At 40.9% G+C, this 20616-nt stretch overlaps 1 protein-coding gene across 3 annotated transcripts in view; it reads left to right on the forward strand.

Annotated features, from left to right (window-relative positions):
• The window catches only part of cpt1cb (carnitine palmitoyltransferase 1Cb), a 66502-nt gene extending 55591 nt beyond the window's left edge, over positions 1–10911 (forward strand). For all 3 annotated transcript variants that reach the window (XM_020051177.2, XM_020051176.2, XM_013131859.4), the window contains 6 exons: positions 1408–1572; positions 3264–3392; positions 5351–5506; positions 8425–8538; positions 8659–8751; positions 9923–10911. In XM_020051177.2, coding sequence (XP_019906736.1) covers positions 1408–1572; positions 3264–3392; positions 5351–5506; positions 8425–8538; positions 8659–8751; positions 9923–10033 — 768 coding nt within the window. In that variant the 3' untranslated portion in view covers positions 10034–10911. The remainder of the gene's footprint in view (positions 1–1407; positions 1573–3263; positions 3393–5350; positions 5507–8424; positions 8539–8658; positions 8752–9922) is intronic.
• The last annotated feature ends 9705 nt before the right edge of the window (positions 10912–20616 follow it).

The raw sequence follows: 20616 nt of genomic DNA on the forward strand, positions 1-20616 counted from the left end.
AGTCCAAAATGTTGATATTCCATAGGTCTTACATGTTCTCCAATAAATACAAAGTTAACACAGTCATTTATACCAGGACACACTGGAGGTGGTCAGTGGTCATTGCCAACCATTACACAGACTATTATAAGAAATAATTTATCCTACAAAATACCCTTGTGTGGTGTATTCCAACCTATGACCCAAGGGTCGATTCAGAGAGTCCTATGACAGTCACATACACAGTTCCTAACAGGTGGTATGGACAGGGTGTTTGGGACCCATCAGTAATGGGACATCACATTTCCTACCTAGTGTCCTCCATACAAAGATAGTTAGTACTCTCATACATTGTGTCAAGCTCAATTTAATAACTTTTCATGCCCAACATCTATCACCTTCTTCACAGTTATTTCAAGACTATCTTTGAGGACTTTATCATTCCATTTTTGAAATGTTGTAATTCATTAGGTATTCTTTGAATTTCTTCCCATGTTTTCCATATATCAAAAAACCTCAACAAACGTTCTGGAACAATGGCATATTTTTGTATTATCTCTTGGTGACATTAATCTATTTTCAAGCTCTTTTTGATGTCATCAGCCAATGATTTAGCCATTTACTCCATTACAATGCCTGAGGCTGCAGTCGCTGTTTTTACCTTGTTGTAGTTAAATTCAAGCACGAAACTTGTACAAGATTTTTAATATTACTATTACACACATGTCAACCTGCTATCCACCTAGCAAGGACTTCTAGGTGAATAATTCACACTAGAGTGGCCTATATTAGGACTTTTCTTCTCCTGTGGAATCTCTGAAGCACACAAGTCTTACGTGTCCTCATCCCAGGTTTGTATGTCCTAAAAAACTAAGATTCTAGGGCTTCTGGTTCCAGATGTGTTAGTCTGGATACTCTGACTTGCTTTTTTAGATAGTGTGGTTTGAGTGCAAAATCCATCTATCCGTATTCACAGTACCATGCTGTTAGATTGTTTTCACTTTTGATCCATGAACAAAATAAATTCAGCCACAAGTCAGGGGAGAACCTTCTTTATTTGCATGAGTCCGAAATGTTGATCTTCCATAGTTCTTACATGTTCTCCAATAATTATAAAGTTAAGTATTTTTTGCCAGGACACATAGGAAGTGGTCAGTGATCATAGCCTACGTTTATCCTACAAAATACCCTTGTCAGTTACTTCGAAGGACAATACATTTTATTGTATTTCAAAAACAAGTAGTACAAATAGTTTGAACATCTATTCACTCATTGCTACAGGACAATTATAATTTATTTTTTTATGTCACAAAAAATACCTGGTGTTAAACAGACATGTTTATCCAAAGGAAGTCATTGGTTAATTCATGTTCATGTGCATGCGCCCATCGCTTTCGTCCCCTCCTATCAGCCTCTCTTTTTGTTCAGGTTCAGGAGCAGGTATCAGTCTCACTGTCAGTGGCCCAGGCACTAGCTGATGATGTGGACTGTCACGTCTTCCCCTTCAGGGACTTTGGGAAGGGACGTATTAAGAAGTTGAAGATCAGTCCAGACGCCTTCATTCAGCTCGCTCTGCAGCTGGCTTATTACAGGGTAAGTTGAGGGGAATGTCTGTGAGATTAATGGGAGATTAGGGTGGATCATGCTGGGCCTGTCATGCCAATTGTCCTCCAGTGAGAAAAATACCCACTTGGCATCAAAACGTCTGTTGTTATTAACATTGCTTTAACCTTCAAAATTCTTACCGGAATGCTGCATCTATTTTGCCTATTGGCAGGGCCAGGATTGCGGATGGTTTTTTAGATACATTTTTACCAAAGAAGTGCACTCTCCCTTTGCGCAAGTAAAATACTATGTAAGTACAGTTACCTAAACATGATACATTTTCATGTTATTAGCCAAACAAAAATTGCTTTTGCAGCTCAGTTGATAAAGCTAGAAGTAACGGAATCCCATTATGACACAGTGGGGGATTCTTTTTTTTTTTTTACTCATATCTCATTTGATTGAAATGGTGTCTGCTTTTTTTATAAAGATTTGTGTTGGAAAATATCTTGTATGGGGGACAATACTTGGCCGCTTGTAATATTTTGGGGGGTGGCATTTAGAATGGACAATTGAAAGATTTATATGTAATCACTATTTTGCTGATTGGCCATACTATATATGCTTCTGTATACTGAAGCCTATCTCTTGTGTATGTATGAAATCCTGGGCACTGCGCTCACTGAGGAGTCCAAATTGAATATATTTGAGCTGAATGCCAAGATCATTCTCAATGCAGCTTTATTTAATTAACAACGAATATACAGCACGACCTAAAAGTAAATCTGAATACAATTCCGTTCAATTTGACAAGCAGGAAAGATAACTCTACAAAATATTACTTTTACATTATTACAGTAGGTATAGAAAATAAACAACCCCCTTTAAAACAATCACATTTTGTTGCTTTGCAGTCTGAAATGAAAACGGAACAAAAACAATATTTGTTTTATTCAGCTGTATTTACAACTTACAAATTTAAAAAAATGTAAATAAAAAAACAAAATCACTGAGTTGGAATCACCCCCTCCTAAAAATTACTTTTAAACCCAACCAGGTATAGTTAATCTCCTTCTCAATAGCACACAAAGCCAATTGACTTTCAACTGTGATCAACTGTGGTCATTTTGATTAGCTCAGCATGAAACAAGCTTTTCCTGAAGCATTTCAGTCCTTGGTAGTGCAACTGAAGAAAACAGTCAATTATGGGTGGCAAAGCATTGTCAAAAGATCTCCGGGATAAAGTTGTGGACAGGCACAAGTCAGGAGATGGATACAAAAAAAATGTAAAGGCTTTATCAGTGCCTAGAAGCACAGTGAAGTCTATTATTAAGAAGTGGAAGGTATTTGGTACAATACAGACCCTCCCTGGGTCAGGACGTCGCTCCAAACTGGATGAAAGAGCCAGGAGGAAATTGGTCTGAGAGGCTACCAAGAGGCCTACAGCAACCCTGAAGCAGTTGCAGGAATTCATGACAAAGAGTGGTCATTGTGTGCATGTGACAACAATATCACAAATTCTCCACAAATGTGGCTTGTATGGGAGGGTTGCAAGAAAAAAGCCACTCTTCAAGAAAGGCCACATACAGTCACGACTGAGCTTTGCCAAAACGCTATACACTAAACAGATGTTCTATTGTAAACTAATCATAACAAGCATACATTCATACACTTCAAGAATTTCTTGTATATTGTGCATATAAACATACTGACCCGTATTACCTGTCCCATTCTTGCAGGACCGAAAGACGTTTTGCCTTACCTATGAGGCCTCCATGACACGGCTGTTCCGTGAGGGGAGGACAGAGACCGTACGATCCTGCTCCAACCAGAGCTGTGCCTTTGTCAAGGCCATGGAGTGTGGAGAGGTATATTGGCTGGGGTTATTCTGAACTTTCTATGAACACTTGTCCTTCCATTGCTCTGAATTTTCTCCCCCGCCTTGTTTAAAAGTTGCTCTAAAATTTTGTGAAACGAAATGGGGCCACAGATCTCTGTGGTACAGCAGGATGTGTGGGAAGACAAGCAATCTGGACAGATCTTGATTTTGCAGGTCTTAGCGTATTTAGAAATTTGTTAGGGAAGGAGACCCTCATTAAACATGTAACTTGCAAAAGGATAAAGCCATTTGTTCCTGTTTGAATCCTCTGAATTCCAGTGCTTTTTAAAATATCCCTTGTCACAAACCCTATTTAAGTTCCAGCTTCCCTGTGTTCCTTGCCTGTTTTGTTTTGTTTTGAACACATTATGTAACATTATGTGTTGTTTCTTGTCTGGTTTTTAGTTTGATTATGTCTTAGTTCTTCTTTGAAAACCGCATGTGTCCTGCCTCTCCATGTATGCAACGTTACACAGTTTTTTTTTCCCAGGCCATAAGGCTTCTTAAACGGCAACACTGATCTATGATCATATTGATTACATGAACGTTCCAAATGCTCTGGGGCTGTATTCACAAAACATTTTATCTTACCACTAGGAGGACTCCTCAACAGCACTAAAAGTTCCTAGATAAGGGTTTCCTCTTAAAACCTATTCACTAAGCTGCCAAGACCAACTTTTAAAAAGGAACAGGTAGAAGTCTTAAGCTAAAAGAAAGGGCAGGGTTGACTGCGTTTCTATGGATGATGTTGTGTTCCACAAACAAGCCTACTTACTATGTCCACAGTGAAAGGGAAGGGGTCTCTGTCAATGAATTCATCATAGCAAAACTATAGAAGAAGGTGTCATATTTCCATATTGAAATTAAGATATTAAAATTAAAATGTAGGCTAAGTGTCACTAATTAAACGTGAAACCAAGAATGATATGCTGACTAATCTCATACTTGTCTGGCTTCTTGTAAAGAAATGCATGTTAATCTTTCGATGGTGCAATAATTCCTGCTGTTGTGTGTCCCACCACCAACTACACCAGGTTGTCGAGCTATGGCCATGTCGGTTTTGTTTCTTTGTAGTTGGCAAATATCATGAGGAAACTAAAGATTTGTCAGACGATGTGGTGTCTGGAGAGGGCATTTATTCTTGGATGTAATATTCTACTGATAGATGACTGAGATTTACATAGTTCATCTGCGCTACATAGCTCAATTTTCCCTGTGGCCAAGTAGAGTAGAGTTGTCACAACCTTGATTTCCGATGTTATTGGGTTGTTTCTGTTTGTTGGTGAAGCATCAATGACTAGTTCTACTATGATCATAATACCTTCACGATCAAGGTAATACCTTTTTAAAAGCTCAGTATCATTAAATGTTTATAAAACGACAACCTGATTACGAGGCGTATTGCTGGCAGCAGCCCTTTTAGGATTGTTTGTGATTTGGTCTTGGTGACTTAGGAGTCCTCTTGACTACTAACTTTTCATAGATTTAGGAGCTGGTTTTAGTTCTGTATATTATTTTGCACCCTTCTCCTGACTGATATCTTTCAACAGTGAGATCCCTCTGATGCTTTTGAAGCTCTCTGCGGACCATGGCTTTTGCTCTGATATGCAACTAAGAAAATGTCTGGAAAATCCTACTAGAACAGCTGAACTTTATTTGTCATTAATTAGAGTCACTTTAAATTATGACAGGTGTGTAATGACTTCTATTTAACATGAATTTGAATGTGATTGGTTAATTCTGAACAGAGCCATATCCCCAGTTATAAGAGGGTTTGCACACTTATGCAACCAGGTTATTGTAAGTTTATTTTTTATTTTTCTTGAAGATTTCAGTTAATTTTTCAATTAAATTGTTCACATTCTAGGCCACAGTAAAACCTGGCATTTTAACAGGGGTGTGTAGACTTTTTATATCCACTGTATCTTGTCTCTAATCTTCTTATAGGGAGTGGAGCAGTGTAGGCGGCTTTTCCAATTGGCTACGGAGAAGCATCAGAACCTCTACAGATTGGCTATGACAGGGTCTGGCATCGACAGGCATCTCTTCTGCCTGTATGTGGTGTCCAAATACTTGGGGGTGGAGTCACCGTTCCTAACAGAGGTAGGTGCATACATGACTAACATGCTAGCAGAAACAGTACACAGAAGGTCCTATACATCGCATACTGTTCTGAAGCATCCGGCTGAATTTCCATTCCCCATGGGAGAGTGGGAGTCATCTACCCAAACCAATGAAATAAGGTAGGGTGATGATACATGCAGGAAAACTAGCAGATGAGGGAGTGTGATGTGTATGACAGACTAAATCACTAAATATAAATCAGTTTCAGAGAGACGCATTTAATCTAATGGAAATTAAGCTTCTTTTTTATATGTGAAGGTTTGAAAACAGGGGTCTTTGTTAAAATGCCTACTCATGATTATTTAAAACTATAGTTACTCTTGGTAATCCAATGTTGATCGTAGCTAGTTACAAGCAGGTGCCAAAATAGAACGTGTACAACAATGCACAGATTCAATATAACAGAAGACAAATGGACAAACGCCATGTTCTGGCTGTTATTGACGTGTTAATCCTGCTCGTTTGTCCTGCACCCAGTCATAGGCTATTTTAAGACACTGACGTTTTTTCAATAGAATTTATGTTCCTCCAAGTAGCCTGTAATTTCAGGCTACTATTTGTGCCATAGTAAAATGGTCTTTAAAAGTCCAAAGTCATTGTGTACTAATACTGGTACTACAAACACCCAGATCATTCCCCTCACACTCACTTTTTGTTCTAGCACCTCTAAATTTAAAGACTGCACTGGTTTTAATATGTACTTCAGCTTAAGGCATTGTCATTTCAAAAACCTGGTGGAATATCACACAACTAATTTGGTAAATTGGCAACAGGTCAGTAACATGATTGGGTATACAAAGAGCATCCCAGAGAGGATGAGGCTTTCAGAAGATGGGGAGGGGTTTGTCACTCTGTGAAAGACAGCACAAGCAAATAGTTCAACAGTTTGGGAATCTCAACACCTATGGTAAATAATATCATTAAAAGATTCTGAGAATCCAGAGAAATCTCTGTACGCAAGGGACAAGGCCGAAAACCAATATTGGATGGCCGTGATCTTCGGGCTCTCAGGTGGCTCTGCATTAAAAATAGACATAATTCTGTAGTGGAAATCACTGGATGAGCTCAGGAACACTCCCGAAAACCATTGTCTGTGATCACAGTTTGACGCGGCATCCACACATGCAAGTTAAACACTACCATGCAAAGAAGAATCCGTGTCTGCCATCTCTACAAGACATACACACCTCCAGGATGTGAAAAAGATAAGGGGCTGATGCCTCTCACCCTGGAACATTATTCAGAACTCTCCCGTCTGATACTTCTTGCCACAATAACAGTTTATTTCCTACAGCAGTAGGCCTCATGCACATGCCCCCAGAGCCAAACTGACTATAGCCCCACATACACACACAACCATCAACTGGACAATTCTTGCACCTTGCATATTTTCTACTACATCTTTTCGTAATTTATTAATGCTCAATCTGGTGTTTTTATGCTCAGTCCACTATTCTTATTAGTTTTTTATTTATTATGTACAAATTGCTGCACCAATGGACCACACTTATGCAACCAGGTTATTGTGAGTTTTTTATTTCAGTTTGTTTTTCAATTGAATTGTTCACATTATACATTAAAGGTGGAAAATGATCCGACATGATTTATCTTTGTCTCATTCTTTTACATCACAAGAACCTGGCATTTTAATAGGGGTAGGTAAACTTTTTATATCCACTGTACATTTCAATGATATGTACAGTGTTAGCACTCCTAGCATAATATCCTGCTGCTAGAAGAACGGTAATGAAACCTTGTTTGGCCATCACTAGTAATTAGGCCTAGTGGTCTGTTTTGGGTTAATTTTTTCAGATCTTACTAGCAAGAAAAGAGCGGTCTGAATCAACATAGTTGGCATGCAACCAAAATTGGGTGCCTGTGTTTCCTGGTCAATACTTTTGTATTATTTTTTTTATTATTTTTAACAGAGTATATTATTTAATTTTACCATATTAAAAATCTATCTTCCTAAAATATCTTCCTTTGGGACCCTGGAATGGCACAGCTTTTAAGTCGCTACTTTGCAGTTAGCTATGCCATTGCAAGACCAGCGTTATCTCAAATTGTGACAAATTTCATGCAAATATGCATGGAATAGCAGTAACTGAGATTGTTGGTAAAACTAAAAACTTTCTTCTGAGAATTTTGTTTTACTGGAAATGAAAACAGGACATTAGAGGAAGCTTTTTCTAGGGCGCAATAGGACCAACAGAAGGCCATCAATCCATCCTTGTTCAGTCACGATTGTGTGGTTCACTCATGGATCTGTGTCAGTGTTGTGATGGGATTAACAATAGGCATCAACAACCGTTCAATGAAAAGACTGCTCACTGTGCAGTGTTTCACTTGACATTATACACAACAAGCATTTGCAATCAAACACAAGTTGAAGTAGGACAACAAAACACTAATGACCGTTGTTGAAATAGTTATGTTCATGGCAGCTTATCTAACAAAAAAAAGATCTTAACACTACAAAAACAAGGGGAAGTACCGGCTGTTGCATGACGAAGTGCTCGTTTGTCTGAAATTATATTTCAGGAAGTACACTGAAATTCCAAGTACAGCCAGTACTTGCCAGAATTTCCTACAGTTCCTTTAATGTTGCTGTAGGCCTCTTTCATTTCTCCCCCTCGAAGATTTCTGTTTGTTTTTCAATTGAATTTTTCACAATTTATTTATATATTTTTTCTGTGGGGAAGGTTGAGATGCCCTGGTCTTACTCAAACGTTCTCAAACTTGGTCCTGAATGGGTTTTTTTTGCTATCTGTTATTAAAGTTATGTAGTGCTAGGGTAAATACACATTTCTGTACACAAACATTTATGTATACTTATGGGTCCCTGGAACAAGGTTTGAGAACCATTGGCCTGACTTAACAGTCCTATATCATTCTAGGTGTTGTCAGAGCCCTGGCGCCTCTCCACCAGTCAGACACCGGTTCAGCAGCTGGAGCTGTTTGACATGAAGAATCACCCAGACTTTATCTCTCTGGGAGGAGGCTTTGGCCCTGTGAGTACACAATCAAACAAACTCATCAAAGAGACAAGAAAAGAAACCTACCAGCAGACACAGAAACCTGCATGCGTATACCTTTTACCTCTCTCACTATATGCCTTATCTTGATTCCAGGTGGCGGACGACGGCTATGGAGTGTCGTACATTATTGTAGGGGAGGACATGATCAACTACCACGTATCCTGCAAGCGCTCCTTCTCTGAGACGGTAAAACACAGGGTTTTTTCTGGATCAAAAATGGGCTTAGGTGGTAGGCATAGTCAAGGCTGTGACAGGGAGCATGGTCAAGGCTGTGACAGGGAGCATGGTCAAGGCTGTGACAGGGAGCATGGTCAAGGCTGTGACAGGGAGCATGGTCAAGGCTGTGACAGGGAGCATGGTCAAGGCTGTGACAGTGAGCATGTTCAAGGCTGTGACAGGGAGCATGGTCAAGGCTGTGACAGTGAGCATGGTCAAGGCTGTGACAGTGAGCATGGTCAAGGCTGTGACAGGGAGCATGGTCAAGGCTGTGACAGGGAGCATGGTCAAGGCTGTGACAGGGAGCATGGTCAAGGCTGTGACAGGGAGCATGGTCAAGGCTGTGACAGGGAGCATGGTCAAGGCTGTGACAGGGAGCATGGTCAGTGGAGGGGTGATAAGTGACATTGGCCTGTTACACTCAGAATGTATTCATTTTCTAGGTCCCTAAAGACTTTTGATTCATCTTGTTTCACACCGGGCAACTGAAAAACAATCTTTAGCCAATCACAAAGCGTTTGACTGCTCAATCAAGATTTCTGACCAATCACAGAGAGCGTTCTACTCCTCCTGATCCACTCACCTCTGGTCCAAACCCTCCCAGTTCCTCCTGACACAGCCATTTCAGAGACAATCCAACGAAGCAGTAACACATACTTGCCTGGGGAGGACGTTTTTTGAAATCCCGTTGACTAACGTTCTTCATAGATGACATGCATTTCAGCCACTTTCTGCTGGGAACTCTATCAAATCATTTGTTTTTATATACAGTACTGTGAAAAAGACTTAGATATCCAAATGTTAGGTCACACGAAATATACTTTTATTGATTGGTTTGTTTGTATGTGTATTTTATATTTCACAGCTCTTTATTGTATTTTCTATACAGTTGTGCTCAAATGTTTGCTTACCCTTGGAGAATTGGAAATATATGTACCATTTGTAAAGAAGACATGAGTGAGCAGGCAAAACACGTCTTTTATTTCTTATGGAATTCACATTCAACTGTAGGTCATAACAGAATCATAAAACAAAAACATGGTCTGCTGAACATTGTGAATGCACCATTATTAAGGGCTTGCCCAACTCCTGTATATCTCCTGTCCTCCTCTCTCTCTAAAATGTCTTGTCTTTCTCTCAGGACTCACACCGTTTCGGAGTCCACATCAGACAGGCTCTACTGGACATTTTTTCTATGCTTACGGCAGTCAAGCCAGAGGTCCCTCAAGAGCAGGACAAAAAGCAGCAGTGAACACTTACAAGGAAAGAAAATGCCATTGGAGGAGGGTGTTTTTATAGTCATCATGTGTACAAAGAACAACCTAAGAGATTACATGAGATGGTAAATTTTTCATGCTATCATTCAAAACTATCGTATGTAAAGTTCTGTAAGAGAAGCAATGGATGTTTACAGATGCTAATTTGGGGTTAACTCTAATCTCTATGAAAAAATGATCATATCTCATGTGATTGGGTTGGGTTCAAATGTATTAAAGTTCTAATTCAGGAAGTACATAGAATCTATTTTCAATGATTTCTTGATTCATGAGAAGGAGAAGCTATTTAGTTTAAATGTTTTCTGGTTTAGAACAGCATCATTTTTTATATTTTTTAATTTACTGAATGTTAATTTAAGTCATCCCAATCTTCTCTCTTATTTAACCTGGGATGATCTGGGTGTGAAGTCATAACGTTTCGGGAATGCTGATCCAGGATCAGTTTTGCTCTTTCTGTTGTAACAAAAATATGATTTTATGGAGAGGGATGACCCTGACCTGAGATCAGCACAACTACTGAGACACTTTTTGATTGCAGTTTTTATATTCATGATATACGAGTCCATTGAACCAGAACCAACAGGTTTATCAGTGTTTCCCATTCCCGTGCAAAATCTGAAAAAAGTAGCTGATTCAATGAACCACTTAATGATGAGTTAATTGCTGTCTTCAAAACCTGGGTTTGGAAAATATTGTGGTTTTGTGCTCGGAGTCCTGATTCATGGAGCCTAGACCATGTTTACCTTTGTTACTAAGAGGCTCATATCAATTTGCATATAAAGAATTATGTACATTTAAATGTGATTGTAAAAATGACTAATGGTGATGGTAATATAAATAAAAATACTTGTAATTTTCCTAGTAAAAAGTGTGTTTTTACCATTACTCAATTTTTTAGTTTATTCATTTTCGTTGTGGCACTTAACTCTTGCTGCTGCTTCAAGAAAATGTGGATATTATCTGGGGCTGAGACAAGCATTAGGATTTGTGATTGCAACATGTTGTATTCTCTTAGCGAACGTCCAGTCACTAGACAGCAAGCTGGACGAATTTAGGAGCAGGCTAGCTTTACAGCGGGCCATTAAGAACTGTAACGTACTGGTTTTCACAGAAACATGGCTGGAGCCCTCAATCCCAGATGCGGCCATTGTTCCACTCATCGGCAGGATCCAACGGCAGAGTCCGGTAAAAGCAGAGGGGGTGGTGTCTGCATCATGGTCAACAATCTTTGGTGTCGGGACGCGGACTGCATTTCTCCTGGATGCTCTCTGGAGCATCTTACGATTAAATGACGCCCTAACTATCTACGCCGGGAGTTTACATCAGTCATTTTAAAAGCTGTGTACATCCCCTCTCAAGCCAACGCTGGGGCTGCGCTCAGCCCACTTTTTAGAGTTATAGATAGGCTTGAATGTTTACACCTGTGTGACATTGTACCACGTACTACTACAAAATAATTTCCTAATCAAAAACCCTGGGTCAACAGTGGTATCCGTGCCATGTGTGATGGCAAGTCCAAACGATTTACGGAAATGGTAGGTAAGACTGAGGAAAACTAAATTGCACAATAAACAGTTTTATTCTTGCAAGGAGAGAGTACACAGGTTACAGAGTAACAGTGAATAATCTCTAAATTAATACAGGACAATCTGCAGTACTTAAAGGGGAAAAATGGGTATGGTAAAATGTGTGTCAGTAAAACACATTCCCCTTGTTCCATCACATATCCTGGACTTCACACAAGGGACAGGCTGTCGTCCCCCACATGGGTAACCTTCTCAACACTTGAGGAGTCACAATTACTGGACAAACAACAGATAGACACTAAAGGATTATACAGATTTACAAGTAACCCTCCAATCCACTGGTGCCGGTCAAGAATGCCCCTCTAAACAAATACCAGATCCCTCTCTAACACATTCCTTTTCTCATCCAAACATGGGGACTCCTGCAAAAAGCAAATACAGAGTCAAAGTAGAATCTCTCTACCAGGGCTGCAATACCAGGAACATGTGAAGTGGTCTGAGAACCATCACTGACTATAAAGGCTATTCAGGCAGTGTGGGGGAAGTGTTGGCTTCTCTCCCTGAGGAACTAAACTCTGTCTATACTCACTTTGAGAACATCATCCCTGGTGTTAGAAATCAGCCATTTCGTACAGTGGTTGTGATAATTATCGCATACCCGTTTGTCAAGGGAGAGAGTAATTCAATTATTTATTGCAGCATTAAATAGTCTTGTTCATGAGGTTACGGACCTGACCTTCCTTACACAACCTCAATCTCATCTCACTCAATCTCTTCTCACTGTAATGTTGGTTACAAGCTGATATATACTTTGAAGGGTGTGTCTACCTAGCAAAGATCAGGTTTCCAAGACAGTAACCCCCATGCCAAATGGTCTATGTAAACATTCCTGTGGTTATCAGAGCACAACCTACAGAGAGAGAATCTAAACACAGAGGTTTCTGTTCTCATTATCTAGGCACATTCACTTCCAATGAAACGTACATTCATATTGTAATTGTTAATGCTCAGATTCCACAGCATGGATACTCAAATGGACCAGGATGGTCCTTTACAAATGACCAGGGCAGACGTTTGCAAAGCCCTAAAAAGAATTAACACCCGTAAGGCTCCTGGACCAGATAACGTCTCAGGTCGTGTTCTCAAGGTCTGTGCTGACCAACTGGCTGATGTCTTTACTGATATCTTCAACCTATCACTACATCAATCAGTGGTCCCCACCTGCTTCAAAAAGTCCATCATTGTTCCTGTGCCAAAAAAGCAAAAAGTAATCTGCATGAATGACTACCGCCCTGTAGCACTAACACCAATCATCATGAATGACTACCGCCCTGTAGCACTAACACCAATCATCATGAATGACTACCGCCCTGTAGCACTAACACCAATCATCATGAATGACTACCGCCCTGTAGCACTCACACCAATCATCATGAATGACTACCGTCCTGTAGCACAAACACCAATCATCATGAATGACTACCGCCCTGTAGCACAAACACCAATCATCATGAATGACTACCGCCCTGTAGCACTAACACCAATCATCATGAATGACTACCGCCCTGTAGCACAAACACCAATCATCATGAATGACTACCGCCCTGTAGCACTCACACCAATCATCATGAATGACTACCGCCCTGTAGCACTAACACCAATCATCATGAATGACTACCGCCCTGTAGCACAAACACCAATCATCATGAATGACTACCGCCCTGTAGCACAAACACCAATCATCATGAATGACTACCGCCCTGTAGCACAAACACCAATCATCATGAATGACTACCGCCCTGTAGCACTAACACCAATCATCATGAATGACTACCGCCCTGTAGCACTAACACCAATCATCATGAATGACTAACGCCCTGTAGCACAAACACCAATCATCATGAATGACTACCGCCCTGTAGCACAAACACCAATCATCATGAATGACTACCGCCCTGTAGCACTCACACCAATCATCATGAAGTGCTTTGAGCGGCTAGTTAAAAATTACATCACAGACTCCATGCCTGTAACACTTGACCCGCTGCAGTTTGCCTACAGACAAAACAGATCCACAGAGGATGTCATCGCTCTGACCCTCCACTCTGCACTCTCTCATCTGGACAAAAGGAACACATATGTGTGAATGCTGTTCATTGACTACAGCTCAGCCTTCAACACCATTGTGCCCCACAAGCTAGTGGTGAAGCGCAGGGATCTGGGTCTCAACCCCTCTATGTGCAGATGGATCCTGAACTTCCTGACGGGCAGACCCCAGGTGGTGCGGATGGGCAACACCTCCTCACTGACTCTCAGTACTGGTTCTCCCCAGGGCTGTGTGCTGAGCCCGCTCCTGTACTCTCTCTCCACCCACGACTGCCTGGCAACCCACGTCACCAACACCATCGTTAAGTTTGCTGACGACACCACCATCATAGACATGATCTCTGACAATGACGAGTCAGCTATAGAGACCAAGTAAGGTCACTGACTTTGTGGTGTCTGGATAACAACCTCCAGCTCAGTATCGGCAAAACGAAGGAGATGGTTGTTGATCACAGGAAGCAGCGGCGGGGAGACCACGCCCCCATACACATCAATGGGTCTGCAGTAGAGAGAGTTCACACAAAATCAGGTACCTCGGGGTCAACATCAGGGATGACTTGACCTGGTCTCATCACTCTAACATCTTGGTGAAGGAGGCCAGGAAACGGCTCTTCTTCCTACACTGATTAAGGAGATTTGACATGCATTCTAGGATACTCACCAACTTCTACAGATGCACTATCGAGAGTATCCTGACTGGCTGTGTCACTGCCTGGTATGGCAGCTGCACCGCCCTCGACCGTAAAGCACTTCAGAGGGTGATTAAAACAGCTGAGAGCATCACAAGGTCTGACCCGCCATCCCTGCAGGATCTCTACACAGAGAGGTGTAGGAGGAGGAGCAAATGGGTCATGTACACCTGTCATTTTATATCATGTACACCTGTCATTTTATATCATGTACACCTGTCACTTTATATCATGTACACCTGTCATTTTATATCATGTACACCTGTCACTTTATATCATGTACACCTGTCATTTTATATCATGTACACCTGTCACTTTATATCATGTATACCTGTCACTTTATATCATGTACACCTGTCATTTTATATCATGTACACCTGACATTTTATATCATGTACACCTGTCACTTTATATCATGTACACTTGTCACTTTATATCATGTACACCTGTCACTTTATATCATGTACACTTGTCATTTTATATCATGTACACCTGTCACTTTATATCATGTACACTTGTCATTTTATATCATGTATACCTGTCACTTTATATCATGCACACCTGTCATTTTATATCATGTACACCTGTCATTTTATATCATGTACACCTGTCACTTTATATCATGTACACCTGTCACTTTATATCATGTACACTTGTCATTTTATATCATGTACACCTGTCACTTTATATCATGTACACCTGTCACTTTATATCATGTACACTTGTCATTTTATATCATGTACACCTGTCACTTTATATCATGTACACTTGTCATTTTATATCATGTACACCTGTCACTTTATATCATGTACACTTGTCATTTTATATCATGTACACCTGTCACTTTATATCATGTACACCTGTCACTTTATATCATTATAATTACTGTCACTTTTACCATAACATGTTATTGTAAATGACAAATAAATCTTTTGGACTTTGAACAAACCTAGAAAAGCTAGTGCAGTCTTGAAAGCCTTGAGCTCCTACAGTAGCTGGTAATCTCCCCACAGTGCCATGTCGAGATACAGTATTACATGTCACAGAGCCTATTGCACACCAGAGTCAGGAGCATACAACAGCCAAGTGAAAGTTGATTCAAAACTAGACTAAATCTAGACAAAGATTAGACACTAGACCAAGTCAGGTTGTCCAAAAGCACTCAAGGTAACTAGCTAGTTGTCATCCTGATGAAAACAAAACTCCTGATCACATAATTTGCCATGCTCAGACAAGCTCTCACGGTGCATGTCCACTGTTCCAACGCAAATTTGCCTGCAAACGCACCACCTTGCCCCAGATGGCTGGTTATGGGCGTATCTGCTATGGGTGTTTGTTTTTCGGCGGGGGAGGGCTGTGTTGACATCCCTTCATATTGTTTTATTTTTATTAACATGAAACCAACCAACAAAGAAAAACTCACTCTTGGGCTATATGAGCACTATGAGCACTATGCAAGCACATAACATGTTTCTGGGGTGCTGGCATCTTAAAAATGCAACTCAATGCCAAATAAACACAGCACATTTCATTAACACAGTGCTAACTCACCTGAGACACCAACAGTCGCTGCCACCTTCATCCAAACATTATTGCACTCATCCCCGACGATTATTTGCTTTTCCTCCAGTTGGAAGCAGAACGTTTTACATGGAAAATATATTTCACCTGCCGTTACAGTGAAACGAAGCACCAACAAGGAAGACCATCTCTTATGAATGTCTACTTCCACTGGAAGACTCGCCTGAGACGGATTCATTTGCGTAATAGGGACTGAACTTCTGAACGCACCGGAACAGCTCAAACGTCTCGCTGCTGTTACCTAGGAGGGGGGGTGTAACAGCCGCCTTCCACAGATGCTTTGTGCAACTGTCAACAACATCTTGCCGTTATTCATAGAAATGTAATTGTATCCATCTGAGACAGCAGACGAGCCAGAACAGTGGACGTGCACCATCAACCTCACAGCAAGATAGCGGGTAGTATTGTACAGGTCCCAGAGGCTGACTCCAGGGTCTTTAAAAAGACTCCAACTGTTGCAAAGAAAATAGTAAGCTAGTAACATGGAGATATACACCGATCAGCCATAACATTATGACCACCTGCCTAATATTGTGTAGGTCTACCTTTTGCCACCAAAACAGCCTGACCCTTCGAGGCATGGACTCCACTAGACCTCTGAAGGTGTCCCTGTGGTATCTGGCACCAAGACATTAGCAGCAGATCCTTTAAGTCCTGTAAGCTGCGAGGTGGGGCCTCCATGGATCGGACCTGTTTGTCCAGCACATGCCACAGATACTCGATTGAATTGCGATCAGGAGAATTTGGAGGCCAAGTCAACACCTTGAACTCGTTGTTGTGTTCCTCAAACCCTTCCTGAACCATTTTTGCTTTATGGCAGGGCACATTATCCTGCTGAAAGAGGCCAATGCCATCAGGGAATACCGTTGCCATGCAAGGGTGCACATGATCTGCAACAATGCTCAGGTAGGTGATACGTGTCAAAGTAACATCCACACGAATGGCAGGACCCAAGGTTTCCCAGTAGAACATTGCCCAAAGCATCACACTGCCTCTGCCAACTTGTCTCCTTCCCATAGTGCATCCTGGTCCCATGTGTTCTCCAGGTAAGCGATGCACACGCACCCGGCCATCAATGTGATGTAAAAGAAAACGTTATTCATCAGACCAGGCCACCTTCTTCCATTGCTTCGTGGTCCAGTTCTGATGCTCACGTGCCCATTGTAGGTGCTTTCGGCAGGGGACAGGGGTCAGCATGGGCACCCTGACTGAACTGCGGCTACACAGCCCCATACGTAACAAACTAATGCACTGTGTGTTCTGACACCTTTCTATCAGTACCAGCATTAACCTTTTCAGCAGTATGAGCAACAGTAGCTCTTCTGTTCGATCGGACCACACAGGCCAGCCTTTGCTCCTCACGTGCATCAGGACAGAATGTTCACTTTCTGCCTAATATATCCCACCCACTGAGCGGTGCCATGATAACGAGATTCTCAGTGTTATTCACTTCACCTGTCAGTGGTCATAATGTTATGGCTGATCAGTGTACACTTTACTTAATACATGTTAATTTCCTGTCCTCTTCTATTTGCCTTCATTGCTCATTTAGAATTGCCATTTGCACTCTTTTTGCCTTCATAGCACATCTAAACATTCCACTTGTAACATATGTAACATTATGCTTGTCTATTCCTGCCCTTTTCTATCTGCATTTCTGGTTAGCTGCATTTCGTTATACTGTACTCGTACTGTTCAATGACAAGAAAATGTAATCTAATCTAATAATTTCAGAAGACAGTACAACCCATTAGCTACAACCTAATTCTGGACTGTGGAGACATTATTTTCTGGAATAAATACAGTTTTGAGAGTATAATGTTTTTTAAAGGCAGCCTCTCCCAGCTAAAATAAAAGTGAATGGGGCAACCGATGTAACATTGGAAATGATATGATATATTCGGTTTTCCAAAACTGGAAGGCCAAGTTATACTGATATAGGTCTCCGTATATTCTCCAAAAACAATGTGTCAAATAAACTTTGAATGTAGTTGGGGGCACACTGTCCAGTAAAGCATTACATGTCAGAACATAAAAAAACAACTATGGCATTTCTTCACATACATTTCTGTACTACAGACCCATTTGGCGATGTGGCGCAAGTCATTGCTCTGTACATTGACCGACATGATGGGGAAACTATTTGCCTGTAATATACAACATGTACAGTAGGGAGAACAAGTATTTGATACACTGATGATTTTGCAGGTTTTCCTACTTACAAAGCATGTAGAGGTCTGTCATTTTTATCATAGGTACTCTTCAACTGTGAGTGACGGAATCTAAAACAGAAATCCAGAAAATCACATTGTATGATTTTTTTTATAATTAATTAGCATTTTATTGCATGACATAAGTATTTAATCACCTACCAACCTGTAGGAAATCCGTTTTTCCTAACTGCACCTGTTTGAACTCGTTACCTGTATAAAAGACACCTGTCTACACAATCAAACAGACTCCAACCTGTCCACAATGGCCAAGACCAGAGAGATGTGTAAGGACATCAGGGATAAAATTGTAGACCTGCAGCTTGTTGAGAAGGCAACTATTAGAAAATGGAAGAAGTTCAAGATGACGGTCAATCTCCCTCGGTCTGGGGCTCCATGCAAGATCTCACCTCGTGGGGCATCAATGATCATGAGGAAGGTGAGGGATCAGCCCAGAACTACACGGCAGGACCTGGTCAATGACCTGAAGAGAGCTGAGACCACAGTCTCAAAGAAAACCATTAGTAACACACTACGCCGTCATGGATTAAAATCCTGCAGCGCACGCAAGGTTCCCTGTGATGGCAATTTCTTAAGTCAAAACGATTTACGAAAATGGGGTAAGACAAAGGAAAAACAGTTTATTCTTGCAAGGAGAGCGTACACAGGTTACAAAGTAACAGTGAATAATCTCTAAATTAATACAGAACAATCGTTAGTACTTAAAGGGGAAAAAGGGGTGTGGTAAGATGCTGCCCATCTGTCTTATGTCAATAAATCACATTCCTTTTGTTTTATCACATGTCCTAGGCTTCACACAAGGCACATGTTGTCCTCCCCCACCTGGGTAACATTCTCAACCCTTGAGGAGGACTTAAAGCATCTGGACAAAATACAGATAGGCACTAATAGGTTATACAGATTTACGATTAACCCTATAATCTGTTGATACCAGTCAAGGATGCCCCCTTAGACAAATACCAGATCCCCTCTCCCACATTCCTCCACTTATCTAAACATGGGGACCCAGTCCTTTGATCAGTAAGAATACATTGGTTAGAGAAATTTCCCTGACAATCCGCCCTATATCATGAAATGTCATGTAATGTTAACATGCAACTTTTAACCAATTTTACTATCGGATCATGTAACATCAACTCATTAACCTTCAGACTACTACTAACAATGCTTCTATACTACATGATCTTGTATGACATCATCATCCCAGTAATTAGGGAACAGGAACAAATAGAAATGTCTGGATCCTCAATTACATGCTTCTGGACCATTACCTGTGTTGCAAACTTAGAAACACATTTTTATTAAACAAAACAAAAACATACCACAAACAAAAGGGCAATAGCGGCTAAGGCTGTAGTCAATAACCCTGAGAATGGGTCCCACCCATGAACTGTATGAAATATTTCTACACCTTTATTAGTTTCTTGTACTAAATAATTTACCTTTTGTGATGCGTCTGAAATGTATGTACAACACTCAGCTCCCACCACCTTACAGACACCGCCCTGGGAAGCCAAAATCATATCTAGTGCCATTCTATTTTGTAAAGCAACTGAACGGATTTCACTCAGCTCAATACCTATTGCTGCAATTGTGTCAGTTGTCAAATTCATGTGTTTCTCCAACACTGTGGACAGGGCCATTATCTCTTCCTGTGAGGTGTATGTGCCATATCCTGGGATCAATACACTGAATATACGCTGAGTTCTAGTAAGTGTTCGCTTATGGCGAGGTTGGGAATGATGTAAGGCAGCCATTTCCCCATGGTCAGCTCGCCTAATCAAAGGGACCAAGTATGCCATATAGCATCTATAGGAATGCAACTGTATGCTTTCCCACCACAGACTATATAGACCTGCTACGGCAAAGCTAGAGCTGTGAAGTTGGTTTGAGTTGTGGCAGAACAATCACTTTGTCCTAAACTCTGTGTGGCTCCTGGAGCATCTGCAATACAGAGCAAGACATTATGCAATTCATAAACAGGTATTGGTGACCAAGTCTGGGCACAATCACGCAAACTGAGATTCTCAGGTATCGCAGGTATCGCAGGAGTAGAACAGTTATGTAAATTGATGGTCATTGAATCTATGTTCATGTATGTTTCCCATGGGATATAGTTAACCACCGCATCAATACCAATAGAGAAACCTGAAGGTAAGGGATTTCAGGTCATACCTGGTCTGACTTTATCCTGCTTAGTGCGACAGTCTGTCTGCACCAAGGTCATTTGTATCCTTACAGTTGTTAGAAATCGGCGGTTTCGTATGGTCAAATAATGTAGAACCCGTGTCGAATTGAGGGAGAAGTTCACTCACGTTTATTGGAAAATTGCAGCACAGATGTCATTCGGTGAACGTTCCATTATCTTCTCACTGTAATGTTGGTTACAAGCTAGCCTATACATTAAGGGAGTTTCTAACTAGCA

This window comes from Esox lucius, chromosome 11 (assembly GCF_011004845.1).
Source record: "Esox lucius isolate fEsoLuc1 chromosome 11, fEsoLuc1.pri, whole genome shotgun sequence".
Lineage (NCBI taxonomy): Eukaryota > Metazoa > Chordata > Actinopteri > Esociformes > Esocidae > Esox > Esox lucius.